We start from the raw sequence: 11,263 nt of genomic DNA on the forward strand, positions 1-11,263 counted from the left end.
TGACTTATTGATGATTAAACATGAAATTCTAATATTTTGCTGAGCCACCCTGTGTAGCTATGAGAGCTTCATACTATCACTGCAGAATTGTTCGGTTTGCTGCGTTCGAGGATAATGATTTCATATGTGGATTATCGAAATAACCTGCAGAATGCAAGACGTCCACTGGAAGACATAGTACTTATTCATACTTAAGTACTAATACTACAACATCAAAAATTAATGTCAAATAGAACAATTTAATGAGAGTCGTAGATAAAACTGACATTCTGCGGAAATGAAATTCAAATATTCTGCTTTTTCCTCGGGCAATACCAGTAAATATAAAAGAAATCCTCAGTGCGTCTAATAAACTGGCCAGGGACTGTAGATATAGACCCATCTGGAGAATCGAGAAAATGAAATGATTTACTGATTCTAATTTTTTTTTCAGTCTGAAAAATTCAGATCACATCTTATCGACCTGACTTTGAAAAGAAATGCAGAAAAAAATATACATACAGTGGTGAGTTTCGAAACTTTAGCGCATTTTTCCTCCATTGAGTGCTAATGCTTTTCTATTTATATTGTTATAAATCGATTCTTAAGTCGAGAGTTGAAAATTGATAGTTTGAACAAATAAAAGTTACATTTCTGGAAATGTTGGAATTTCAAATTAAAAATATTAATTAACTGTGTCACGAGTATTTGCATATGTGAGCCGTGACTATCCTTGGACTGATATCCATAAGTCGGAAATGGTTGAAATCAATCACTGTCTGGTATAATTCCTGGATTCTTCAAACAGTTTGATCTTGAAGGTTACTACTACTGCTAGAAGGTATTTCGTAGGCACCGAGTGGTAGTACTGGGAAGGAAGAATAAGCTGATTTAGAGGTTTTGGAAATAAGAACCGCTGTATCTTGAGAGCCGTGTATAATGCCAAACGAAAGACCAATAACTGTGTCAGCAAATACTCTCGACCCAAGAGATAGATAGGAAATAAGGAAATAAAACATTCCAGATTTTTGAGGTTTACTAAACGCAAATGTAAATAAATCTACGTCAGTCGTTAGTATTGAATTGAAACTGTCGGGCATAGGCCCTAGGTTGAATTGACTCAAAAATTCAAGAGTTAGGTTAACTCTATTGACTGTTATCTAATATGAAACAAAATTGTTTTATTTGTACCATTGTATCTATTAGTTTGATTTCATATATCTTTCAGTGCAAAACATTTCTGCTCCAAGTGGAACATTGGAATATTGACCTAGTCTTTTGTGGAGTTGTATCGATGGACGCTAAGTCATTCCTAGAGGTTCGTATTTAACTATGATTAAAGATGAAGAAGATAAAGAAAACTGTATTTATTTGACTGTGTGGGCACATCTGAGACGATAACATGCTGTTATAAGAACTGATGCTCATGATAGTAAAGAGAGTACCTATGGTGATATAGAGATGTGTTGTTTATGATCTGTGTACGTAGTCTATTATTCTGACTTTAATAAGCCTTTGATCCGTAACTGCTGCCTTTCCATGTGTTGTATATCGGCTTTGAGTATTCAACTCAATGTTACTCGGTAAGTGAAACCTACAGAGCAGATATGTCGTTCAAGGTGTTGCAACTTTGAAGATAGATTTTCAATACCTACTGATCTTGTGATAGTAACACGTGATTTAGTGAACAATGTCAGCAAGTGAAGACTGCTACGAAATTTGAGAGATCATTCACCCCAGTACTTCTAATGGCTACCTCTATAATATAAATTAAAGAGCTACTCACAATTCAAATCTTTCATTATTTATGAGATTTTTGGAGATCAAAATATTTCAATAAATATCTCTTAAGGCTATTACTACCCAAGCATTTGAGGTCTCATCTTTTCGAGAATATTCTGCAAAGATATAATCGTACAATCATAAATTTTTCCACCGTATCTACTATTTTTTTGATAACTTTTCTGTCGTGCCATGATATTTCATTAAACGCAATGTACAGACATTTATTTTGTAGTTTCCTGCATTACTTGGAATTGAATTCCTTGTCGAGAAATAATATACTTAAAAACAAAAATTCAATTATAAGAAAATTTCTATTAATCTGTTAGGCATAAGAAGAACATATGGACCAATATGACTGCGTTATTTTAAAAATGAGAAAACATCATTGAAAAACTTTAACAAAAAAACAGGCTGGACTCATGTTGATGAATCTTGTGTACTAAGATTGTCTCCTTTTCTATAGGAACAAGAAACAAGAATGAACGAATGAAAGATATTCAAACTGCTTAAGAGTCACCTTATTTTATTTATTCACAAAGTACATGCAGGTATTTCGATAGAGTACCTCAAGTTAATTGTTGACATATACACAAACACTATATTGTATCTAAATATGTTTTTGCTAAATCTTTTAAAGCATGTGTTAAACATTTCAACGGGAACTGATTATGTTGCGAGATAATTTAACAAGGAGCACATATTATAATGGAAAATTATGTTATATACCAAGCCATTGTGAGAAATAAAACATTGGTTTTCAGCACATTCCCTAGTTCTAAAGTACTTTTTTGAAACATCATACTATAACTGCATCGAGAAAAACTGAAGTTTCTTATCCATTCCTTAAGTTAAAACTCAACGTTTTGTCGGGTCACATCATTCTGGTTATAAATGTACATTTTATATCTAACCTCCTATTTTATCTGTAATTACTACCTAAACAGAAACTTCAAATCCTATCCACGCCAATGCGCGCTAGTATGATGTCAGTGGAGGCAATGCCCGAGTATTTCCGATCTCTATCTGCGTCTCCTTTTCTAATATTTCGTCTTGATGTATACTATTTTATTTTCAGGGAATGAAGGCACTATCTACCGTATGGATGTTCCTGATTCAGCTTGAATCTACATAACTCAGTTTTACGCTTCATTCTTGACTTTTACTGAAGAATAAGCCAGCATGATAATAAATTAAAGCACTTATCAATCAACCATTGGTTTTTCTAATTGAGACTTTCCTTAGGAGCTTATATCTCCTTATACTATTATATTATTAAAATTTTTTCTCAATCATCTACTAAATGAAATCTATCGAGAATAATAATTTGTTTAAAAATTTGAACCACAAGAGGATGAACCCTAAATATTCACTATATTTTTTAAGAATATGGCGGTGAATTTGCGATGTTATTGATTGATAGAGGTTACATTTTCCGCATTTTTCGCATTCTGCATTTATTTCAGATGAATTGGAATCATCTTCGTGGGTACCATTATTTAGAACTATAGCGAAAGAACCATTAAGGACAGGGTGTATCATGCTTGGAATCGTCCAAGGGAAATATCTTATGTAAGAAACCACAAATTTATATGGGGTTTTCATTATAATTCAATCCAATCAGTTCGTCATCTCGGAAAGTCAGAAAGTTTTTTATTCGTCAAACGGAAAAAATTTTTTTCCATTGAAGTACAAATATTCATTCATGTTATTAACTTTCCGAGATGAAATTACCTCTTCTATGATTTTCAACATGAAAAAATTTTTCGAAAAGTCTCGCTATTGGTTACAATTTGTATCCTGGTGAAATCTAAAAAAGACGTTCGATAAGTACTGCCATCTTTTCGACGAAAGTGGAAACTATATTAATATTCGTAACTTCTACTTATCGTTCAAATGTTCTGGCACACCCCACATTCTGGTAGTTTTTTCCCCTTTACGCCTAATACGGATGGTGAAAAAGTCCCGTGGTATAAACTCCTCTTAATGATAGTAAAAACAGTTAATTGAAAAAACTCCAACTGCTTTAGTCGAGGATAAAATATATACTGGATATGATTGTGCCTTTGATAAAATAAAGATTTCAGCAGTCTAATCATGAGGAAGGATTATAGCAAGACATGATTTGTATATAAGATAATCCTAATTCTGTTAACAGAAGAGCTGACATAGATGGACTGAATTCTTCATATTTTGATTTATCTACTCCTATTAAGTTATATATTCATTATTCAACTGTTTTGGAGCAATTAATAGTATTTGTAAACAAACAACGTGAGTTATAATAACTCACTACTATAACTCACTATAATAAATCGGAAAAGATTCTTGGAATTATTTACGAACTGAATATCAGGGTGGCTCTGTGCTTCTTCTACAAGCCGGTTGGCCGAAAGGGAACAGTCCATTATTGTTAATGAGGGGAGGAATGTCACTTGAATAATTTTGACGTTTTCAAATCAAGTTGATACCTAATTATTGTGAATATTTTGCTGGAAAGCAGTAATTCAGATAATGAAAATGAAGTATTATGTACACCTCCAGAAATAAGACAAGCTGCTAATATACCATACAGAATTTATTGCCCGAAAATTTAAACTGAAATTTTTATAGCATTGTTATAGGTAACTATTGAGATTTGTCAATAAAGTTCTTTCTCTTTACTTGTATCTTAGTATTTATTGTTAAAGTCGTAGATAAAGTATAGTATTCAACTTGCGGTAATGGTCATAACTCACTTGCTGAATTACAGCACTCGCCTACGGCTCGCGCTGCAAACTTCATCTGCGTGAGTTATGACCTACATTACCGCACGTTAAATAATATACTATTATTGTGACGAATGAATTTTTCTGGAACATGTTGTCATTCATCATGTTGGATTTGATCTCTTCTGAATGCCTTGTTTTCGAGATACTTTCGTTGATTCTTATAATATAGGTACACATTGTTTTATCCTACTAAAGAATATCGTAGACTAAAGAAGGCACAACTGTAAATGTGAGTATATCAAGAAAGAATCATTTTTATATTACTCTATTCCCTATGATTTTACTTTTCACAGTTTTAATTAACCGAGAGTTATATTTACATCTTGGTTGTGAATTTGTGATTGTTTTCATTCTTCTGATTTACCATGTGCCCTCTAATGATGTGAATATAATTTCACGAAAAGTTGGGCATCACATTAAATGGTTTCTCATTTTTTTAAAGTTCTCTTCTTACCCATTCCAACTTGACACCGACTACAGATACTGCCAATAGAAAGGCCACAAGTTCGCATTAAATTACAACTTTATGCTCTTAACAAAATAATAATTTGGAGTCTGACAACAAGGAATTGTACACAATTATTTATACTTAACTACAAATCCAATAATGTTGTACTCTCATTTTTCGGGTAGTTTGTCGAAAAAAATACACAATCTCCAACAATGTCGGAATAAATGAAATTCATTTTACAGATTCACTGTTATTAGATATCACTAGTACGGTTAGAATTTTGTGAGCACTGAATTTTTGCTGATTCCTGCGGTTCGATGGAAAGCTTTTATTAACATACATTGAATTTATATGTCCGATATTTGATGAAAATCCATAATTGAGTTAAAGAAACTTTATTATTACTTTTACTGAGACGAGTTTCCAAAAGATTATTCATGTAGGTGAAGATGAAAGCTTTGAATAAATTTATTTATTCAAAAAATTGGCGACACAAAACTAGTTGTTGAACCCAGAAACAGGATCTACAATATAGAATATGAAAAAAAAAATATTAAAAAAAAAAGTTACTGAAGATAGAAATTTAAACTTAAATTTGAAATGCATAAAAACATAACATAAATTAAGTAGCAAGCAAACTTATGAAGAACATAATTAATAACAATTTTGAATTTTAACAGTTGAGAGGTACAATCAAACGTGACACATATTTCGAAAGAGCAACTCTTTCCGAAAAGATGGGGACAATAAGAAATTCATCAAGATCAAAGTAGTGCACCGTGGTAAATTAATTTTCGAGAAGAGTTACTCCTTCACAATGTGTAACACATTTGAATCTAGGATGATTTTCCTGGGAGATACGTGTGCCAAAACGGATCACCAAAAATTTCCCAGAAATATGAGATCACAGTTGAAACTTCGTCAAGACTCACAAAGTTGCTTGGAATAAAGATTCAGCATATACGAAAACCTATATTTTCATACCAAACTTTCAGAGATCTAACATTATTTACGAGAAAATTGAATTTTTTGTTTTTCTAATGTTCATTTTCGAGATCACTTTGAATGGCTCTCATGAACTATTTAGTTTTCTAGAATCTACAAAACTATTTCTATGCACTCCATATCTTAGGAAAATGTAGTAGGACAACCTGATTTTCAGACGGAAGTGCAAGTCATTTAAGGGGAATCTAACCTAACCCCTTGCTAATTTTTGACCAAAAAAAAACGAGATTTTTTAAATCGAGTTTATATGCAAGGGTGGAGGAAGCCTTGGCAACGCTGATTATAGTAGCAGTAGTATAGTAGTATATTCCAGTATAATGTTACAAAAAAAAATGTTACAAAAAATACTGATCTTAATTCATACAATCAAGATTGTAGAATTCGTCACACAAACAATAAACAAAAAGACACTGAATAAAAGTAAGTGTATGAGTCACACAATCAAACAAAATTTGACACACGGAAACAATCAACTTTGACATCAATGGCAAGATACTCTTCTATGGTATAAAAACACTGTTCAATAAGGAACCTCTTCACTGATTTAGTGAACAACTTCTCGGGCAAGGCTCTGATCTCTTGCGGCAGCTTATTGTATAATTTAGGTCCCCAGACGTCAATATAAATGGTATTTCCAGATAGCCGATGGAAGCCAATACACAGCTTGTCCCTATTTCTTGTATTGTATCCAGACGAGCTCACTGAGAAGTTTTCGATATGTCTGTGAACATAATTTAGACAGGTGAGTATATATAATCCCGGCGAGGTAAGTATCCCCTCGGTTACAAAAAAACCCCTACAACTCTCCCTAGATCCTGCGCCTACAAGCGCCCGTACAGCCCTCTTCTGTTGCAGGAATATTTCCTTCGCGTGCGAGGAATTGCCCCAAAACATAATTGCGTATGAAATTACGCTATGAAAGAAGGAGAAATAGACGATTCTAGCTGACAGGTGTGTTGAATTCCTTTTCATGTGTCTTATGGCAAATATTGCCCCGTTTAGCTTCTTCTTCATCCCCTCAATATGCTCCTTCCAGTTGAGCCTTGAATCAAGGAGCACTCCGAGAAAACTCAGTGTGGCCAGATCTTCTGACTTAGAAAAACATATTCGTTGCGTTTTCTCGGTATTCATGACCAAACGATTCGCCGTGAACCAGGCCTCCACCTCCTTCATCCGCCCCTCCAATTCAAACTCCAACGACAGTTGAGAGTCACCACGCAGTATGAAGGAGCTGTCATCAGCAAATATTCGCACACCAAGGAGTCCCAAGTCATTTATGAAGATGAGGAACAGGAGAGGGCCCAAAATTGACCCCTGAGGTACACCCATTTTTATATTGGTAGGTACTAGTCGACCATCGTTTCTCCCAGTAGACTCTCTGTGTTCTACCACTTAAGTAGCTCTTAATCAAATCCAATGTCACACCTCTTACGCCGTAGTGCTGCAGTTTATTCAATAATATAGTATGGTCTACAAGATCGAAAGCTTTGGTGAGATCGCAGCAAATAAGCTGACATAGTTGGTGATTTTCTGAGGCGTCCACTATTTGATCAAGGATTTCCTTCAATGCAGTTGTAACAGATCTTTTTTTTCGAAATCCATGTTGTTTAGCCGTAAATAAATTGTTACCCTCAAAAAATCCCTGTAATTCGGACACTTTCCCTTGAATACAGGAACAATCTTCGCTCGTTTCATCTTGTCCGGAAATTCGCCCTCGACAACACATTTATTCAACACCATCTGCAATGGATCGCTAATCTCCTCTGCCAGTTGCTTTATCAGACATGTTGGTATCCCATATACATCCATGGTCGTCTTATGCTTCAGGGAGTTAATAATCTTAACCACTTCCTGAGATGTTATAGGGTTGAAGAAAAATGAACCACTAGATCTGACTGTTGACTCCTTCAAATAGTGGCCTGCAGACTTTTCTGCCCGTGGCAAGTTCTCCGATAGCTCTTCGCCAATCCTCGAAAAGTATTCACTGATACTCTCCACTTTCAATCGACCCCCAGGATACTGTCTCCTCTTTGACCTTACGTTTTCATTTATTATCCTCCATATAACCTTTGTTTTATTTTCTGCCCTAGATACCATGTTTTCCATTGTTTCTCTTTTATGATTTTCGAGCCTTTCAAAAAATTGCTTTTTTTTTCTTCTGTATAGTTCATATATAGTATCTTCTCTTCTTATTATAGCCTGTAGGGCCAGAATTTCCAACTCATTTTTTGCATCTTTTAGATCCGACGGTATTGAATTTTTAGCCTTACACTTCTTCACCAGCTTTCTCTGGATAGGACAAAAGGACTCTATCATTACAACAAGGTTATCGTGGAAGGAGGTGTACGCTTCTTGCGCTGACTTTCCCGACAACAAACTCTCCCAGTCAAATTCCCTTATCGCTCTTCTCAACTTCCGAATACATTTTTTTCCCATGTTTCGTTTATAAATGTGTTCCTGTCGTTTGTGGTTCTCATCTTCATGCATGTAAGTGAATATCTGAGCCCTGTGGTCCGAGAAATGTAGCTCCTCTGTTTCGGTTGTGGTGTCGTTTTCACTCAAGTTTGTCATAATATTGTCTATGCACTTTGATGATGTTTTAGTCATCCTCGATGGTTCTGTAGTTGTGATTCGTAATCCGAATGTTTCTATGAGGTCCAGCAATCTGTTTTTTTCTGTGCTATCCACTCTGAAATCAACATTAAAATCTCCTGCCACAACAACCCTAAAGTCCTTCAACTGGCATAATTCCTGGAGAGCGTCGGAAAATATATCCAAAAAAACCCCAAAATCGCCATCAGGCACCCTGTACACAGCCAATAATAAAATATTTTTTTCAGGATATCTAACAGCAACCATTTCTGTGACCTTCTCAACGGACATTTCCCTGATGGACTGAATATCCTCAGTCGGAACGCCATTCCTGACGAGAACCATCACCCCACCTCGCCTATAGGATGTTCTACATAAAGCAGAGGCAACAACATATCCGCTAACATTAAGATATTTCAGGGATTCATTCGTCAGAAAATGCTCTGTGATACAAATTGCATCACATTTTTTAACCTCAGAAACAATACCTAACAATGTGATCTTTCTTCTTATTCCCTGTATATTCTGATAAATCCGAAGATCTCAATGGGAACTGAAGAATATAACAGTAGATATCGGAGATTGATGTTTGCAATTTCATCTGAATGAGGGGAGAACATTGCTGGGAATATATTCTGAGTCTTCGAAAACCTATATTTGCATACCAATATTCGGATATCTGACACTGTTTACGAGAAAATCGAGTTTTTCTTCCATTTTCCATTTTACAGTTCACTTTGAAGGGCTCTCAGAGGAGTGTAACTATTTGGTTTTCTGGAATCTACAAAACAACTACTAGGCACTCCATATCCTAGGACAATAGTAATACAATAGTAATTTTAGGGGGACTAACTATAACCCCTTGCTCATTTTTGACCCAAAAAATCGGGATTTTCGAGATGGAGTTTTTGTACTTGGGTGGAAGCCTCGGCAACGCTGATTATAGAACCGAAAATTGGATCAGACGAATATAACAGGAGATATCGCAAATTGAAATTTGCAGTTTTAAAAAATGCCATTATTGCAATACTATAAAATATATGACTTATGTGTTTACAAAGTTCCCTAACCTCCTTACCGCAAGAATATTTACTGTGACATAAATAAAAAATATTCGCATTTTGCAAAACTGTTGAAAATGTGATCGAAAATGGCGGATTACAATACATCCCTTTCCTAAGGCCTTACCCAGGCGCGTACCCAGAAAGGTGTGTTGGGGTGGCTCAGCTAACATCTACTTAAAGAGGAAAATGTAACAAAAACATTTATTTCTTATAACTATAAAAAAATATGAAGAACAAATAGAAAAAATATTAAATTATGTTAGAATTGACTAGTTTTTAGTTATTAAATAAAATAAAACATTGATTTCTTGTAAATATAAATCTATAAAAAAGAAAAAACTAGTATTAAAAAGTTAACTAGTTTTTCGTTATTAAATAAAAGCTCCAAGCTCCCTGGGCCAGCATTAGCAAATCTGGTCACAACCATTTTTGTATCAATGACTCTCTAGTAATTTAACTAATTTATGTGCATTAGAGCTAATCCATTCGAGCAGTTTTTTGCCATAGTGCTTCTGAAGGTCTTAAGTCTCCTTAAGGAAGAAAAACTGCGCTCTCTTTCTTCAGCTGTTGTTACGGGAAGTACACAAAATATTTGAAGTAATATGTACAAATTTGGGTAAAAATGTTCGAAACATTTCTCAAGAGCTGAAAGTGCTGATGAACGACATGATTCGGGATCATTTGTTGTTGAAGTGATCCACTTTTTTTCTATCTTTTTAATTCACTGGAAAAAAGACCCTTGTCTCTGTCTGGTTCATCAATACCAGATATTTCTTGCTATATTTCACTGTCGGAAAGATTATTTAACGTTGCTGGAGTAATGCACTGCAGCGAAAAAACATTTTTGATAAGGGAGGAATATTTGGATGCCAATTCATTCACCCCGATGGCTCTAGAGAATTTTCCACCACCCACCCCGAAAGAAGGACCAGATGACAGCACGAACAAAATTCTTGCGAATTACCTTGACATTCAATAGATGGCTGTACTTGTAGCTTCATATAATAATGTTATTGGCCTTTTTTTATTTTACTTGAACAATACTTGAATGTTCTAAGTGCTGAATGATCATGAAGGACCTTTTGCAAAAGCCTTGGGGGGGGGGGGGGGGGCGAGAGCCCCAATAGCCCCCTGGCCTTACCTATACACCTATCAACACTGGTTTATTCTCCTTATTCAAAATATAAGAAAATACACATTTCAGTCGTATCCCAACAGTAAAAAAAAACAAATGTAGATTCAAGAGAATTTATTCAATAAGGAACGTTAGTAACATAAAAATGGATGGACTTGAATTTTCATTCTTCGCATCAAGTCGTCCTTCAAACATTAATAATAAAATGAATCATGATGTATTCAATTCAATCCTCAAAAGGGATTTGACTGTAAAGTTCAATGTGAATTCTTTACATAATTTGACTGAATATAAAAATAACCCTTTGTTTTCCAGAACTTTTGGGAAAATAATTATTTTCTGTTATCTGGCCAATGATTCATGTAACAGAAAAGTGAATTGAATGAAAAACATAAACTTATAATAGTATCACCAAAGGGTAAACATTTTTAGGTATTATACGTTGCAGATGACTTGATAAAATAAAATTGTGCTTCATTGATAG

General features: G+C 34.7%; 1 protein-coding gene across 1 annotated transcript; it reads right to left on the minus strand.

The window, feature by feature from the left end:
• Positions 1 to 7,551: 7,551 nt before the first annotated feature.
• LOC123310936 lies at positions 7,552 to 8,925 on the minus strand. The gene has a single exon (XM_044894652.1). It carries the CDS (start codon positions 8,923 to 8,925, stop codon positions 7,552 to 7,554), a length of 1,374 nt encoding a protein of 457 aa, XP_044750587.1.
• Positions 8,926 to 11,263: the final 2,338 nt, after the last annotated feature.

Source organism: Coccinella septempunctata, chromosome 4 (genome assembly GCF_907165205.1).
Source record: "Coccinella septempunctata chromosome 4, icCocSept1.1, whole genome shotgun sequence".
Classification (NCBI taxonomy): domain Eukaryota; kingdom Metazoa; phylum Arthropoda; class Insecta; order Coleoptera; family Coccinellidae; genus Coccinella; species Coccinella septempunctata.